The sequence below is a fragment of the Macrobrachium rosenbergii genome, chromosome 15, assembly GCF_040412425.1.
Source record: "Macrobrachium rosenbergii isolate ZJJX-2024 chromosome 15, ASM4041242v1, whole genome shotgun sequence".
Taxonomy (NCBI): domain Eukaryota; kingdom Metazoa; phylum Arthropoda; class Malacostraca; order Decapoda; family Palaemonidae; genus Macrobrachium; species Macrobrachium rosenbergii.
The window spans coordinates 35951955-35970120 of NC_089755.1; the positions used below are offsets into that span (position 1 = coordinate 35951955).

The 18166-nt window shown below is 34.8% G+C and overlaps 1 protein-coding gene across 1 annotated transcript; it reads right to left on the reverse strand.

Moving 5' to 3' along the window:
* Window positions 1-7442: 7442 nt before the first annotated feature.
* LOC136846550 (uncharacterized) lies at window positions 7443-17308 on the reverse strand. Its single transcript, XM_067117411.1, has 17 exons — window positions 17195-17308; window positions 15080-15122; window positions 14855-14968; window positions 12923-13086; window positions 12365-12510; window positions 11915-12066; window positions 11666-11755; window positions 11419-11508; window positions 10690-10926; window positions 10312-10495; window positions 9859-9991; window positions 9521-9652; window positions 9154-9244; window positions 8852-9030; window positions 8534-8718; window positions 8264-8318; window positions 7443-7869 (listed from the first exon to the last, which is right to left on the reverse strand). Exons 1-17 carry the CDS (start codon window positions 17225-17227, stop codon window positions 7522-7524), a joined length of 2376 nt encoding a protein of 791 aa, XP_066973512.1. The 5' UTR covers window positions 17228-17308; the 3' UTR covers window positions 7443-7521.
* Between the last annotated feature and the right edge of the window lie 858 nt (window positions 17309-18166).

Genomic DNA, 18166 nt, shown 5'->3' on the forward strand with positions numbered 1-18166 from the left:
CGGCACTAACCAAACCAACCAACACCCCACCTCCGGGGATGTGGTTATGAGGCGCTTTTATCTTTACGAATTTCTGATTTTTCCTAAAACATATCATTATTGCTGACATCCCTTTCACAATTCGTGAATAAGTAATATTCTGGGAGGAATCTGTAAAAAAAAAAGAACGTTTATTTTCCTTAGAACTTTTACCGTTTCGTCCAAAAAACGTTTATCTTGAAAATGTTCGTTCTCCTAACGTCCTTTATACTGCACGAAAAACTTTCAGTTTCCTGTGAACAGGTTTTTATTCTCCATGAAAGACCTATCACCAAGAACTAGAGCATTTCAAACGGTGCAAATCTTTAGATTTCATTCGTGTACTAAAGCGTTATTTCAGGAAACGAGTTTACCTCGCCTAAAGTTAGCTCCTCCCACTAGACATATTTACATACCTCGCTACTGCTCATCTTTATCATCTAAAGGCAGAGAGAGAGAGAGAGAGAGAGAGAGAGAGAGAGAGAGAGAGAGAGAGAGAGAGAGAATGGATTCATGGAATTTAGACTGATAAGCAAAGTACTGGGACAACTAATCCCATATGAGAGAGAGAGAGAGAGAGAGAGAGAGAGAGAGAGAGAGAGAGAGAGAGAGAGAGAGAGAGAATTGTTGGACTGGATTCATGGAATTTAGATTGATAAGCAAAGCACTGGGACAACTAATCCACTTAGCGTGAGAGAGAGAGAGAGAGAGAGAGAGAGAGAGAGAGAGAGAGAGAGAGAGAGAGAGATTAGGAGATTAAGACTGACTGATTCATGGAATTTAGACTGAAAAGCAAAGCACTGGGACAACTAATCCACTCAGCGTGAGAGAGAGAGAGAGAGAGAGAGAGAGAGAGAGAGAGAGAGAGAGAGAGAGAGAGAGAGAGAGAGAGAGAGCTGGACTGGCTTCATGGAGAGAGAGAGAGAGAGCACTGCGCTGGACTGGCTTCACGGAATTTAGACTGTTAAGCAAAGCACTGAGACAAAGAAGAATCCATTCGGCGTTAAAGAGAGAGAGAGAGAGAGAGAGGGGGTTACGTTAAACTGGATTCACGGAATTTAGATGCAAAGCAAAGTACTGGGACAACAAGCCATTCAGTGTTAACGAGAGAGAGAGAGAGAGAGAGAGAGAGAGAGAGAGAGAGAGAGAGAGAGAGAGAGAGAGAGGTGGGTGCTGCGAGAACAAACACTAGTTTAAGACCCAGAATTTTCCTTAAAATCATTTTAAAAGAATGTGTTAGCCAAGCTTAACACACACACACACACACACACACACACAGAAAAAGCTGACGTTATCTAAGAGAGCCGTTAAATAAAAACTGCAAAAAACACCGATGAAAGGCAGAGGATAGAAAAAAAAAACTCAGAATGTGAAAGAAAATATGTAAAACAGCCATAAACAGCTTTAATCTACATATTATATGATGTCTACTCTGATATGCAAATGTAATTTCCCGGAACAGAAAAAGTCTACAAATTTTGGAGCAATTTAATTTGATTCCAAAACAGAAAAATGAAAGACAAATTTGCCTTTTTCCAGTGGAGGGACTTTTTTTTTTTCAAATGACTAACGCGCTGCGCAAGATGTAATGTCGTTTACCGGTCTCCTCCGGATTTTTAGCGATGGAAATTAGAATAAGGCATTTTGAAGTAAGGGCGTATTTAGGGAAATTTATATTTCTTATTTAATAAGTTACTGTTTTTTTTCAGCGTGATTAGAAGTTAAACAACAAACACAGGAATGCATCGAGAAAAAAAAACCAGAAAATGAAAATAATTCGAGAATGTGTAATGTAATTTATCGCGCTTGAACATAACCTCATTAAATCAATGTTCTTTACAATAATTTTTCTACAGATTATGCGTCTAAAGATTTTAATTTTAATTTTGTTTTTGTATTCCTTGTTCATCAGACAAAAAAAAAAACATATCCTATTGCAAATGTTTACCTTGGCACTCCCCGGCTTACAAAATGTTTCGTAGGAGTCTGAAATTAAACGAAAGTCCTTCTAAGCGTAAACATCTTGGAGCAATTATTAATAACAGGAGAGTCTCAATGACAATACCACACATAATTATTATGTACTGAGGTAAATTCTCTTGAAAAAATAGTCATGATTATGCAAAGGTGGAATCTTTAGAAGAATTTCTGTATATGTTAACAAGGCCTCTCTTATTTGTCTTTTATTTATGTCGCAAACAAATGAATGTCATTTTTACTTTACGTTTTGCAAAACAGATGACTTTTTATTTTTATCGGCTCTTTTTTTATCGCGTATTTTTTTATTTCGTGCATGGTGTAGTTTGAAACTGAAAGCGTTTAAAACAGTGTTTGCACTCGTCACTTCATTACGTGAGTACGGTCAAAATTTCTCCAAATTAGACACATTAGATATTACGTTTATATATATATATATATATATATTTATATATATATATATATATATATATATATATATATATAATATATATATATATAAATATATATATATATATAGTATATATTATATATATATATATATATATAATATATAGATATATATATATATATATATATTATTATTATATATATATATATATTATATACTATATATATATATATATATTATATATGTGTATACTGTATATATGTTTACATACACATAAATATATATGTATATATATATATATATGTATATATATATATATATATATATATTATATATATATATATATTTATACAATATATACGTATATATATATATATATATATATATATATATATGTATTATATATATATATATATATATATATATATATATGTATATATATAGCCTATATATATATATATATTAGATATATATATATATTTATACTATATATATATATATTATATTTATACAAATATATGTATATAAAATTATATAAATATATAATTTAATATATATATATATATATATATATATATATATATATATATATATATATATATATATAGCCCCTACAGTATTTATACAATATACACATATATATGTATATAAATTATATAAACCTCAGCCCTACGAGTGTGTGTGTGTATCACAACTCAGAAACTATTCAGCGATGGAACAAAGAAAAAAAATAATAGGAAACAAAATGGCTATATAGAAATCCATAAACTCCTCAACCAAATTCACTAAAAAAAAAAAAAAAAAAAAAAAAAGAGCCGCGTCCAAGAGACTTCAAGACGGGATGACTTCTCCATTTCTCTTCTGAATGGATTAGGTAACGTGAGACTCTCCCGAAAGAGTTAACGGAGTCTTTCAAAGGAATTTGCTGACCGTTCGTGTTAACTTATACTGTAGTTCTGGAGGGTGTTATCGACCGTGTTGATAGCTCTGATTTTCATTGTTAATAACTGTTTGAAAAGCATGTTGTGAAGTATCATTCATTTTGTTTGTGTCGTTTCATAATACGTGCATTGGAGTATATTTAAAGATCGATGCGATAATCATAATGGGTTACTGAATGTACGTATATATGTGTATAATATATATATACACATTATATATATATGTGTATATGTATATATGTGTGTATGTTATGAATTTCATGGTTAACGGATATAAGCGAAATAGTTTCACTTCGTGAATACTTCACGGCATACATTTTACTTTGAAACTGAACGTATTTCTTATGCATGTGTGAAACATACGAACATCAGATAACTTCGAGGTAATGATTTCTCGTAACGTGACATTCCAAGGAGGAAAAAAACAACTGTGAACCACGCTTTGAAAACGCAGGAAAATGAATTACTCTCTAATTGCATCATTATATCGCCTGGGAAAACATTTAAAACCTCAATTTTAATTATCTCAGTTCTTTCAATTTGCGATTAATAATATCAATAAACTTTTTTTCTCCGTAGGAATGTTTCGATGCATTACATTTCGCTTGAATTTCAAATTTTTCTTAAGATTCTCTTCATAAAAAAAATTTAAATTTCCTTAAGACTCTCTTCATAAAAAAAATTCCAAATTTCCTTAAGATTCTCTTCATAGAAAAATTTCAAATTTCCGTAGGATTCTCTTCATAAAAAAATTCACATTTCCTTACGATTCTCTTCATAATAAATTTCAAATTTTCCTAAGACTTTCTTCATAAAAAAAATTTTCAAATTTCCTTAAGATTCACTTCATAAAAAAAATTCGAATTTCTCAAGATTTTTATAAAAAATCAAATTTCCTTTAAAATTCTCTTCATAAACAAATTTAATATTTCCCTAAGATTCTCTTCCTAAAAAAATAATTTTTTTTAAACCAGCATTCCTACCCTTCAGTCACACACTACTTCTTCCAACTAGCTATCGACTAATACCTTTGTGCAAAAGAAGTCACTTTATGTCAAGTACAAGACATACGGTACGTTGATTTCCTTGCATATTCAAAGAAAACTGGACCATCACAAGTCATTTTCAGTTCGTATTCGTAACATTAAGCATTACTTCTAATAAACACCAGGTTGACTAATGATCTAATTTTCATACAAACGATAACAGAAATACGTTTGATACAAGCGAACGAGCTCGACACAAACTACTAACAAAGAGCTCAAAGGCTTGAGCTAAACGGACGATCATCAATCAGGAATAGATTTAAAAAATACATTAACGTTCCTTAGTCCTCACAAACCTATTGTAGCAGGTGGACCTGACTTACTTTAGTGAAAGGACTGAAATTCAGCAAAGAAACATCATACGATGTGAAAACGTTGATTGGTACGCCATGAAAGTAAGAAAAATAGGTCGCTTGACTAAGTTTAGCATTGCCTCAGGTTAGGTTTCAATACATGCCTGTACCCGGTCGCGCTCTCTCTCTCTCTCCCTCCCTCCCCTTTGCATCAAAGGAAACCAAATATTAACAAATATAAGCTGACAAAACAATACCTCCTTTTCTAAAAAGATACAACAGATCTTCGAAAGAAATCTAATTAACCTAATCTATATACAGTGAGCAACCATGTATGATTTTAATCGAACATTTCAAAGATTAATTACTTTGAACCAAATTAAACAATCTGCCAGCGAAGTACCTCCTCCTAACTAAATACACTATAACCAAGAGGTCATAAAATCGCTATTTCATCTGTGCAGTGGCTAAATACTGACAGATCATTAGTAAACTACAAATACTCACGTGCAATCACGCGTAATTTTCTGATGCTTGTTTTAATTTGTCACATTCCCACTTCGAATTGCCGGTCCAGAGCTAACTTCGGTTCATTAACCAAGCAATCACTCACTCTACCGCTTCACCAGGTGGATTCCATTAGACTGATTGACTTGACCCGCAGAAGGTACTATTTTTTATTAAATTGCGTGTCTGTACCTATGTCCTATCTGTCCTCCTTGCCTTATGTACCTATGTCCTATCAGTCCATCTTGCCTTAACAGACCTGCACTCAAGTATTGGCTTCAAGCAAACTCAAGCCCCGTCCACACTAGCGGGCACTGCCCGACGGGCAAACACTGTTCCCACAACCTGTTCCACTATACTGAGCGACTGAGCATGGAGCCAGAGTGATGCAATTGTCTGGTAACACTGCTTCAGAAGCTAGAGTATAAAGAGAGCTGTAAGTGCCCGACGGTCCAGCTGTTTATATTTTCTCTCGCTTCTGAAGCAGCGTTACCTGACAATCGCATCGTCCTGGCTCCATACTCGGTCGGTCAGTAAAGTTCGTTGAGTAGGCTTGGCAGTTGCCACCACCATTAGTGAAACAAACCACCATACTGGTTGGTGTTGGGTTCAACTGCTCTCGCTGGTTTGCTCGCTTATTCAGTTATTGTCACTTACCCTCTTCCGTTCATGGCGCCACTCACCTTCCAACCTTGTATAGTGGAACGGGTTATGGGAGCAGTGTTTGCCCGTCGGGCAGTGCCCGCTAGTGTGGACAAGGCTTTAAGCTCCGTCCGCTCATGGGGCAAGTGCATGATGGTGCTGCCCGCAGGGAGATTGACCCTGGCTTCTCTGGTCTAGATACCAGACCAGCAATTCCCGGTAGCCACTGGCCACGCCCACGGCCAGAATTTTAACATTCCACACAAAGTTGTCGCCATTACATTTAAGAGTAACTGAAGGGTTGCTTCTCTTGATCATCGTTTTTTCCTACAAGGCGTAAAAAGCACTCAAGGTGGTAGTGACAGTGAACAGTACGATCCACAGGTTCATGCGTAACTACGTGTGTGGAGCCCAACAACTGGCAAGGTTAATTCCGATCGTTTACCTAGGCTTCCCGCTCATGATGTCATCACTAACGCGGCCCCTATCGACCTCCTCAAAATCTTAATTTGAACGTGGTTTAAGGTTTACACTTTGGCACCTTCTCTACGTGTAGTTGGGGCCTTTAGTACCCATTACCTAGGCTAACCACGAAGTGTTCGAGCCTTCATGCTACTGTATATACAAGTCATCCTAACAGAAGCCAATTTTTATAACCACGAATTATGCAAAGTTTCTTTGGTTAAGATACTGTATTTTTTTTTTTTTGTATCTAAATTACCAGGATACAGACCATCATTTACCAGTTATCCAAAAAAAGGCCATACTAAAAACTGCTTAGTAACATTCCCTAAAAGAATTACTACATTGTTCATGGAATGATGGGAATGGAATGGAACAAAATTTAGGCCAAAGGCCTAGCACTGGGACCTACGAGGTTATTCGGCGCTGAAAGGGAACAGTTTCAAGGATTAACAGGAGGGAAACCTCTCAGTTGCATTATGGTACAATGGTTAGGAGGGGTTGGAAAGTAATATGGAAGAATATGAACAGAGGTACGGTAAAAGGAACGATAGGGGTTGTAGCCAGGAGCCGAATGGAAGCTGCAATGAGCCTTCAGAAATGCCTACAGTGCACCGCGTTAAGGTGCGCTGATGGCACTATCCCTTTAAGGGGCATGGAACCATGGTCCTGAATGAAAATCTAACGTTGTAGATATTAGTAAGACTGCCCATGGAAGGGAAGGGGGTATATTATCCCCAAATTCTCCCACAAATTTAAACTTCATTAAATAGTCTACCAATAACAACCTTTCACTTTTAGTTTAAAACTACTTCTGTTAGGACATCTTACTCTGGAAATGCAAAGTACTCCATATTTGGAAAACAGAGAACCGAATCCTTAAAACTCTTTCTCTCATCGGGTGGCAAGACCTTTGGTACACAAGCCCTTACGTTCCAGCTTCATTTATGACCTTGATGGGTCTGTTGGCAGAACCCTCACCTTTCATTGGGTTGGATCAAAATTTAAGTTAGGAAATTTGTATATCGTGATAGCATAGATTTCAAGCATAGTCACTGAATAATGGTAAATTCCGCCTATCTTGAGAAAACTGTCAAGAATTTCAGAAACCCACAATACACCATTACCACAGCTCTCTTAAGAGGTTAGAACTTCAATTTCCAGCTAATCTTCGAGCCACTTTTATTAAAAATATATACATTCTAAAATATTTATTAAAAATCTTATACAACACAGCTACAAATTTAAACACGGAGAGTATCTGTATGGGAGTGAATGAACGAGAGGTAGTCACTCACGGGAGTGAACAACTGATAAGGTTCCGTGTAGATCTTTCCATAGGGCCCACGCGGACCACCATGGCCACCCCCCCTCTCCCTTTTCCCACACCTCGACAGTGAGTGACGAAGACCCATCACGTACCACTGGTCCCCGTCGAATCTGTTCTGGCCGTAGGAGTTTACGATCCTGCTGTTGGCAAAATCGTACCTCGAGGGACCACTCCTGTGCTGGTCGTATTCCTCATTGGAGGAGAATGGATTGCCGAAATCAAACCTAGGCTTCCGGCAGACAAGAATGGCTGTATTGTCATTCTGAAATAGAAATTTGTAACAATGCAATAAACTTAATGAAACTAGAAAATTAAAATGAAATATAATTGCAGATTAACCAGATAACCTTCATGAAATTTGAAATTTAAGTTACATAGTTTTAAGTTATCAAGTAATTGATGGAACTGTTACAAACCAATAGAATTTTAATGTAATTCACTCGTTGAAGTTTGCCATTTTAGTGAGAATATTGAACTTTGGCCAAGATTTCCAATTAATACTAATCCATAGAATAACAGAGAATTGAACTTTGGCCAAGATTTCCAATTAATATTAATTCAGAGAATAAAAGATTTGCTTAAAGGAATGAAATGCATCTTACAAATTAAAGAAGACCTTAACAAGAAAATAAGTCCTTAACAAAAAAATAACTTACAATGCAATCATCACTTCCATAGGTTTCAGCGCAGAACAAGTCTGGTATTCTTGAGCTGTAAGATTAAATACAACCGACTATTACCTTATTTCACACTTTCATTTACCTCAAATATATAAATCTTAATGGATTTGCTGAGTACCAAGAATTACTCTAAGCTTTAAATACATATTAAATCCTTCATGCATTACATTTTAAATCTTTTCAGCGCAAGGCTTAAAATTATTAGTGAATTAACTAGAACTGCAGTAAAATGAACATTCCACTTACTCGAAATAACCATGTTGTTTGTAAGCCACATGATGATAGCCATACTTCTTGTCATAGCCATATTCAGCTGCACCAAAGCCGAATGCTGTAGGATTGTAGTAATTAGGGGCCAAGTTCCTCATGTAAGCTAGACACTTCCGCTTTGGTACCAATTCAGTCTCCAATCTTTGGAGAATTCGCCTCTCCTGCAAGAAAAGTTTAAGTCATAAAATTTTCAAAATCCTAACCTTTCAAAATCTGCAGATCAGCCATTCAAATATTAAATCTCGCTTTCCTACTTCCTACCTTCCAAGTAATGCTTTAAGGAACTTCACTTACCTTGAGAGCTTGCTCTGGCCAGCCAAGGGTAAAGCACTCCCACGGTCCCTGATGCTGATAGAAGAGCTCTGGTGTTGGTACACATCCTAAGCCTATTTGAGGGTGGTTGGCAATATCGACACTGCGTTCCAGACGAAGCAAGGAAATGTCATTGTGTTCCCCAGCACCGATTTTGTAGCCTGAAAATTTAAACACCAGAATACACAACTATAAGAGAAGGCTGTTAGGGGTGGAAAATATTCAAAATAAGGGCATGAGCTTGGCAGTCCAATTTTTGTTTTTGTCCCATTTCCTCGTCTTACCTGGATGAATTATGATATCCACTATCTTGATCAACTCAGTGTCAAAGATGTGATGAGCTTCATCAGATAGATCCCATTCGCCCAAGGATGCCTGTTAATAATTTAAATCTATCAGACCTCTCATAAATCAGTTCTACCATTTTGTACATTTACAACTTTTATACATTTACAACTTTGAGACTAATGTATCCTCATGAAATAGGGAAAACTGCAGTTCACCCTGCAGTTTAGCCTTTTTAAAATTTCAGACCAGAAGGTTTTATTTCTCTGGACACCTGTCCTGTTCATGCAGACCACCTTTCCAGATCATAGAAGGGTTTCCCAACTAAAACCATTTTCAAATTTCTGATTAATCTATGACACTTACCGAGAAATCAGTATTTGTTATAGCCACACAATGAGCAGAAGTCAGAACAAACTGCTTGTGAATCAAAGCACCGGAACAGACAAAAAGCTGAACTATTCCACCGTGGTAGTTTTGAGATTGGACGACAGCAGCCTGAAATGAGTAAGAACTTTATTCTAGCCACACTTTGGGAGTATTAAAACTTCCATTTGGAAGTTGAAGAATCTGAAAGCCATAAAGCATTAACGTTCGAGGCTATCGTGTGGTGATAAGAATTACTTCCAAGCACACACTCTAAGCAAACTCTTTGAAATGAATGAAAAAGATTAATTCTAATACAAAATATCTGAGGTACCCACATGCCAGGGGAATTCTCCATACTGGACCTGGTGATAGTCGAAGTCATAATATGTTGACCTTGCAAGAACACCTCTCTCTAGTCTCTGCCCACATTCTAGTTTCTGCTGTGTTGGAACAATGTTGGTGCTTCGACTGGAAGTATAAAGGCATTCTACAATTCACTGGAATGAGGAGGATGGTCTAACTGGAAACTATCAAGAAATGTGATATTCAGCGTTCTAAAATTCACTGGGATGAAGATGGTTAGCTAGCTGTACATTCTAAAATTTACGGGAATGAGGATGGTTTAACTAAAAAATCCAAGATTTAAAGTCTCAAATTCTTAAATTCAGTGGAATGAGGATATTTCATTGAAACTTTCAAGATCTAGAGTATTCTAGAATATCTAGGCTATACTGATCTACTGGAGTTCATAATGCACTAAAGACTTAATCAAGTTTTAATATACTTACATTGGTAATTCACACACCTTGACTGCATTTCCACCTTCACACCCCGGAGTTGGGATTAAGTGCCATGAAAAAGCATTAATCCCAGTTTTCTTGTAGGCAACACATGGGTTTCGCCCTAAACCACTTCTCTTGTTTGGCTGACCATCAGCCCAGTATGTTTTGTTATAGTAGTCTATTAACTTACCTAAAATAAACATGGAGACAACTATGACAGCAGAAGAAAATGCCCTAAACTGAATTAGGTTTATCATAAATAACCAGCATGTATCGCATCAGGTTGGTATTAATATTTTTACGTTCATACTATTATAATTTAAATTTCTAGGTAGACTGTCATTACTATATATTATAGTTAATAAAATTCAAGGTAATATTTACCATTATCCCAAGTAAATCTGTCATGATCAGCATCATACTTCAAGCCAATTGTAAACCTGAAGTCCGAGAAGGTCTTCTCTTCGGTAAGCATGTAACCCACAATAAAGTTGTGCACTTCAGGACTCGGAATCACAGACAGTCTTTCCCCCCTACAATCGTTTGTTGTGAAATAATAGTAAGAAGTATCAATCCTCACAGGCTCTGGGAAGGGCTGAAGCCTGCCCACTATATCCAATGCTGGTAGAAGTGAGAACAGATTCGGAATAAAAATTAAAATATTAGTACCTCAATAAAGGCCCTAACTAGAATATTACCTCTAAGACGGCACAGCCTCAGCTGCGATGTATACAATACACTCAGTTACACATTAGGAGTTATTCCTTTTTTTATATCGAAGGAAAAGAATCGGGAATTATATATGAGGGAGAATAAAGGACAATATATTTTCCCGACTGCATATCTCGATTTACTTATTCCTGACAAATATAATATATAAATTAATGAAACTTTTGCTCTAGCTACCTTCAAAACTGGCGCGAGAAAATTATGTAAGCCTTCCTTTTTAATCTGTTTGTACGTAACCCACCTGTCCCTACATTCCCTTCTAAAAATTTGAGAGTACGGCCAAAAGCTACAATCATTCGGCTATTTAACATGAAATTCAGTGCGGGCTAGTATTACCATGTGCTCAAATGAAGTCTCTCTAAAGCTATCACTTTGCTACCTTACCTTTATCACACTCCACCAAGCTCCCAATTGCTGGTACGTTAATCCAACATTCTTCCTTAGTATCTCCGAAGGAGCTGTGAGTACCGGGACCTATTAAGAAGATTTTAGCACTTGAAGCATTTATAGAATTATGTCTGAAGTAATTTACATCATGCTCAACATTATTTACCAGTGGTCAAAAGTTTCCAGAGTCCTTTACAGCATTGATTAAAAAAATCCACTACTTTGCTACAAAAGGAACCCTTACCTCCTAATAGATTCTGTGCATAATAGTCATATGAAGTGGAGTAACAGCATATGTTATTTGAGTTTTCATTACATCTGTTGTCGTGAACACCTATAATTTGACGATTGAAATTTTAGTACAACTACAAAAATTTTCAATATTTACAGAAAACTAACGATTATTCCTTAAGATTTTTCCAGACCATTTCATAATGCACCAGTCTGCAACTCTCATTGCACAATGAAAGAAGAGTGCTGAATTGCAACATACCCAGCTTGCAAAGGAACAGTTGTTTCTTGAAGCAGTCCACCTTGTGCAAAGCTAGGCAGTCTTTCGCAGAGCTGTAGAGGAACCCCAAACACGCATTCTTCTCATTTACAATTTGCAGATTTTCTTCACCACATTTGGTCCCTTTCAGAATCCTGGAAATTTTTTCCACTATGAAGCCATCACAATTAAATAAAAACAATGGCGAATAATCATTTGTCAAGGAACGTTTGTTTGGTTGTCATTCTGTTGTAGGGAAGCTTAACGGGTAAAGTGGACTCTGGTTAAATCATTAAAAGTTAAAGTATTGGTTAAATCATTAAAAGTTAAAGTATTGGTTAAATCATTAAAAGTTAAAGTATTGGTTAAATCATTAAAAGTTAAAGTATTGGTTAAATCATTAAAAGTTAAAGTATTGGTTAAATCATTAAAAGTTAAAGTATTAAAGCTTACTTCTCCCACTGTATCTCCTCCTCTGTTGTACGCCACTCCCAACGATCCCTGGTTTTGTCTTCCCAGTAAGCATCCAGCCAATAGTAGATGTCTATCTTCAAATCTATTTTCCTTGACCTGACTAAATTCTCCAGCTCAGTCCATTCCTAAAACAAGCTGGGGTTTCAGGAAACATTTTGACTCATGAAAAACAAGAAAAAAACGCTGCCCTTTTAATAATTTGACTGATTTATGAATGTTTGGTCTAATGCCCTGGCACTGAAGAGGAACAATTATTTTACTCCATGCCTGAAAGCGCCATGCTCTAATTTCTATATTCAACTCCCTATTCACTAAGCTTATTATGCTCCAGAAAAGGAATTATCCTTGAAATAAAACCCCCTTAAAATATTAGAAATGTCAAACTGTACACTGTCCTAGGCATGATACTGGTTATTCCATGTTTGGAATGGTAACCACTTTCATGCCACTTTGAAGCTCCTAACCTTTAGAAATTTTTAAACCTCTTAATCCTCGACAAAAGTAAAAAACTTCCATCAAATTTAATCCAACACTTACCCTAGCGCTTTGAATATAGAAAGCTCTGCTATTCAGGAGTGTACAGTAGTCATGTACCTGAACTTGCGATCGTGAATACACTTTCTCATTGGTGGGTATAAGCAAGCAGTAGCCACCAACGTAGACAAAGTTTACAGGGCATATTCTCCCTTCGAGTTGGCCACCTAGGGTATTAAAGATCCCGTATCAATAGAATATAAATGCCTGATTAGGTATTTTGAGTTCATAAATCAGGAAGCAAGAGGTACAGCACTTTCACTGTGCTTTGTAATTATCAGCCTTCCCTTCAGGGACCTTTAGAAAATAATGTCAAAACCCTTTTTAGTTAGAAAATAATGTCAAAACCCTTTTTAGTTAGAAAATAATGTCAAAACCCTTTTTAGTTAGAAAATAATGTCAAAACCCTTTTTAGTTAGAAAATAATGTCAAAGCCCTTTTTAGTTTAAATAATGTAAAACCCTTTTTAGTTGAAAATAATGTCAAAACCCTTTTAGTTGAAAATAATGTCAAAACCTTTTTAGTTAGAAAATAATGTCAAAACCCTTTTTAGTTGAAAATAATGCAGTTTAATGATTAGAAAATAATGTCAAAACCCTTTTTAGTTAGAAAATAATGTCAAAACCCTTTTTAGTTAGAAAATAATGTCAAAACCCTTTTTAGTTAGAAAATAATGTCAAAACCCTTTTTAGTTAGAAAATAATGTCAAAACCCTTTTTAGTTAGAAAATAATCAAACCCAAAACCCTTTTAGTTAGAAAATGTCAACCCTTTTTAGTTGAAAATAATGTCAAACCCTTTTTAGTTAAATAATGTCAAAACCCTTTTTTAGAAAATAATGTCAAACCCTTTTTAGTTAGAAAATAATCATCAAAACCCTTTTAGTTTAATGTAAAACCTTTTTAGTTAGAAAATAATGTCAAACCCTTTTTAGTTAGAAAATAATGTCAAACCCTTTTTAGTTAGAAAATAATGTCAAACCCTTTTTAGTTAGAAAATAATGTCAAACCCTTTTTAGTTAGAAAATAATGTCAAACCCTTTTTAGTTAGAAAATAATGTCAAACACCTTTTAGTTAGAAAATAATGTCAAAACCCTTTTTAGTTAAGAAAATAATGTAAAACCCTTTTTGGTTGAAAATAATGACAAACACTTTTTGGTTAGAAAATAATGACCCTTTTTGGTTAGAAAATGTCAAACACTTTTAGTTTAGAAAATAATGACAAACACTTTTTAGTTAGAAAATAATGACAGTCACTTTTTAGTTAGAAAATAATGACAGTCACTTTTTAGTTAGAAAATAATGACAGTCACCTTTTAGTTAGAAAATAATGACAGTCACCTTTTAGTTAGAAAATAATGACAGTCACTTTTAGTTAGAAAATAATAAACACTTTTTTAGTTAGAAAAATAATGACGATTTTTAGTTAGAAAATAATGATCACTTTTTAGTTAGAAAAATAATGACAAACACTTTTTAGTTGAAAATAATATAAAACCTTTTTAGTTTAAATAATGTCCGCTTTTAGTTAGAAAATGATAGTCACTTTTAGTTAGAAAATGATAGTCACTTTTAGTTAGAAAATAATAGTCACTTTTAGTTAGAAAATAATAGTCACTTTTAGTTAGAAAATAATGTCACTTTTTTAGTTGAAAATAATAGTCACTTTTAGTTAAGAGGAAATAATAGTCACTTTTTTAGAAAATTGTCAAAATAGAAAATAATGTCACTTTTAGTTAGAAAATAATGTCACTTTAAACTATTGATGTTCGGACCTGAAGAGATATAATCAGGCATCTTCAAATATGAATTAGCTGTTTACACATCCATCTTTGTGTTATTCAGTAGTAAGAGGTCATTTACTTGTATGTGTATAATGGTTCGATTTAAAAACCTCAATTTTCTCCATTTAAAACTCATATAAAAACCGACATACCAGGGGTGACAGTAACGCATTCATCCCTGGGAACGCAAGTCAAGTGGTGGCTTCCGCATTCGTCTCTAAATACAGTAGCATGGTATGAAGAACTATGTAGGGCAGGTTTAAAAGCTGAAATTAAAGGAAAAAAAAAAAACTTACAATTTTTCTTACAAGAGGGGCATAGAAATCTGGCGATGACATGTCAAATACATCAAATTAAAATAAGACAAAGCCCATTACCTTCGAATTTTATCGTAGAACTACCACCAAAACCCACAAGCACCTGAAAAAAATCACAATTTCAAACTTTACATTCATCTACTCCATTTTTAGTCCAATTATTCCACTTCATAATCAGGTTGCACTTTCATTTTAAACACTTAAAATTCTTCAGAGCCAATAATTTTTCTTGAAAATAAGTCTATACTTACCAGTCAACCATACTACTTGAACAGTTCGGAAGATTTATCAAATTAAATGAGCCTGCAGAGTCCAATTAGCATTCTAGTTTTACCAGGTCCGCTTTCTAGTTTTACCAGGTCCAGTTCTCAATATGTTGTGCGCATGAAACTTGAAACCATATAGTTCCACCCGAAAAATATACCACCAGTGCTGTGATTACGGAACCTAGGGGCTTCATATCCTATGAAAATTTGACCAAGGACATACCTTTAAAATTCTTTTTGTACAGCACTGGGATGGCACAAAGTTTAGCAATATAGTCTTAGACAAGGTTAGGTTAGGATGTGACCCTGCAGGTAGCCTGTAATAAGACGTGGCACCTTAAGTTAGGTTAGGAAAAATATGCTTGAGAACTATTGTCCAGCATATTTAGCCATCCCAGATCAACTAATCAGACGATGTTCATCCAAATTTTTTAAAATTTCAGACTATCACATTAACCGAAAACAAATGCGCCGTTGATACCGCAAGTAAATTTACCAGCCAAGTTCTGGTATCCTTGCACAATCCCAACCAAATAATCTGCTGATTAATGCTCAACACACGTACAAGGTACAGTGCGCTTCAAGAATAAAAGTACGCATCGTGGCAGGCTAAGGAGACGTCTGGCAACTCCACAATGTGACTTGAAAAATATTCTTACTTTCCACTTCTTTCTCATTTGGTAAAACCCTCAAGTTCCATGGCTAACAGTCTTTATAATAATTCTCAGAATCTGCCCAGTTCCTTTTAAACCGCACGCATATTAACTTTGCACTACCTAGTTATAAAAACCACGTGATAGGCACAACACGTACGGTTTAAATGCAAGCTAGCCTACCCCAGTGTCCAAAGAATACCTTTGGATATTGGCCTACCCAAGATTGTGGATGTGGAAATGCGAATAAAAGCAATATTACTCAATTGTGAATTTAACCTTGACGCAAAATTTAAGATAACGGATTTGCTTATGAACAAAACTACAATATGCTTACGTTTTAGGTAATTTTTTATAAAAAGTAAAGCAAAACATTACAGATTTCACAAATCCTACAAACATACCGGATTCCTTTAGTTTCCAAAGAGCCAATAGGATACTTGGAAGTTACATGATAATGCTAAGCTTTATCCAAATATTTAAAAATAAAAACGGATGCTGTGAAGATTGAGCAAGACAATCACGAAAATTTTACTTTAAATACCTTGCACAAAAACTCATGACATTCTTAATGACTCGGAACTAACTTACGCGACAACCAATACCTTGAACCAGTTTCAGGGGAAAAGGTAGTTTCCTCACGAAAGTCTTCAGAAGCTAAAATAAGAACCAAAATTGCAAACTGCCGCTTATCGCGGTCAGAATTTCACTTTGCTCTTGTAGTCATTACGTGTACGCCTTAAACCAAAACTCACCTTGGTATTGTAGTATTTATTCTCAAATACAGTTCATTTTACCAAATTAACGGCGGTTTGAAACTTTAAGCACTGCAAGAACTCACTCTTTTATAACCACTTCCATCCTTTTAAATTTTACTATGCTTGCGTTATTAGCAACAGCAGTAAAACCACACCAGTATGCTGTCCATCAACTCCTTACCACCAATTTACCACGATTTCGCCTCAAATTGCTTTAACAACTCTAATCACCACCCTTTTCATTCGGCTTCAATATATCACATACACAGTTCCATTACTTTCAATATTATGGTAGCCTTGAAAGATGGCCAATACAGCAGTAAAAGCCTGCTGTAAATTTGTACAGAAATAGCACAAATGCTGTTCCAACCAACACGTCTGTTCTCTGGTTCTATTCCCGCATAAACACTTTCACCGAATGGATTTGATCGAATAACGACAATTTCACCTTGACATATAAGCTAACATATCAACACAAAACAATATTCAGTAACTAACCAATACTGCGAAAACACACAGTTGCCACTTCATCTTGCCTCGCTTAACTTAAGTAGAGGAGACTGCCTGCTTCAGGATTTAACGTCATCCTGACGAAACTTATTTTTCCCGACCTTCGCAAGGACCCTGAATGCACGTTCAAGGAAGTGAGAAAATTATCGCGGCTGGTTACCTCTGGCAATGAGATAAGTGAGCAACACTGGTTTGGTAAAAGCCTGGTCTTTAGTACGTTCGTAGAAATTTTTACTTAGTTCTCTTTGTTCACGAAGTTTTAATAGATTCTATGAGCTTTCTGAGAAGAGTGAGCGATAAAGTTAGACGAAAACGGATAAATACTTTTATCAGATGAATATCCTATATATACATATATATATATACAGATAGATAGATACACACATATATATATATACTGTATATATACAGCATATATATATAATATATATATATATATATATACATATACATATATGCATATATTATTATATACATATATATATATATATATATATATATATATATATATATATATATATATATATATATATATATATATATATATATATATATATATATAAACAATGAGATAGCAGCATCTCATTTCTCTCATACAACAGAAACTTAGATATATATATATATATATATATATATATATATATATATATATATATATATATATATATATATATATATATATATATATATATATATATATATATCCAAAATTTTCCAAAAAAAAGAAAGAAATAAAGCAGTGACGTCAGCCTCTCAAAGTTACAAAGCATCCAAACCACCATTCTCCTCTGAGCTGTGTTAATCTTCGTGATGAGCGGAAGCAATAAGTAAGAATAACGTAGGGGAAGAATGTTGCTAATAAAAGGAAGAGTTCCTCCCGAAAGTGTGATGGGAAAAACTTCGAACTGACAAAGAATAGCAGAACCAGATTCTAAGAAGGTAATGGGAAATGGACATATG

What these genes read in the sequence shown, in the direction of transcription:
- LOC136846550 (XM_067117411.1), bottom strand. Translation starts at nt 17,227, where the DNA reads ATGAAGTGGCAACTGTGTGTTTTCGCAGTATTG. An exon ending in ACTGTTCCTTTGCAAGCTGG is followed by an intron (nt 11,756 to 11,914) that starts GTATGTTGCAAT and finishes GTCAAATTATAG; the next exon opens with GTGTTCACGACAACAGATGT. An exon ending in TGCACAGAATCTATTAGGAG is followed by an intron (nt 11,509 to 11,665) that starts GTAAGGGTTCCT and finishes TCTTCTTAATAG; the next exon opens with GTCCCGGTACTCACAGCTCC.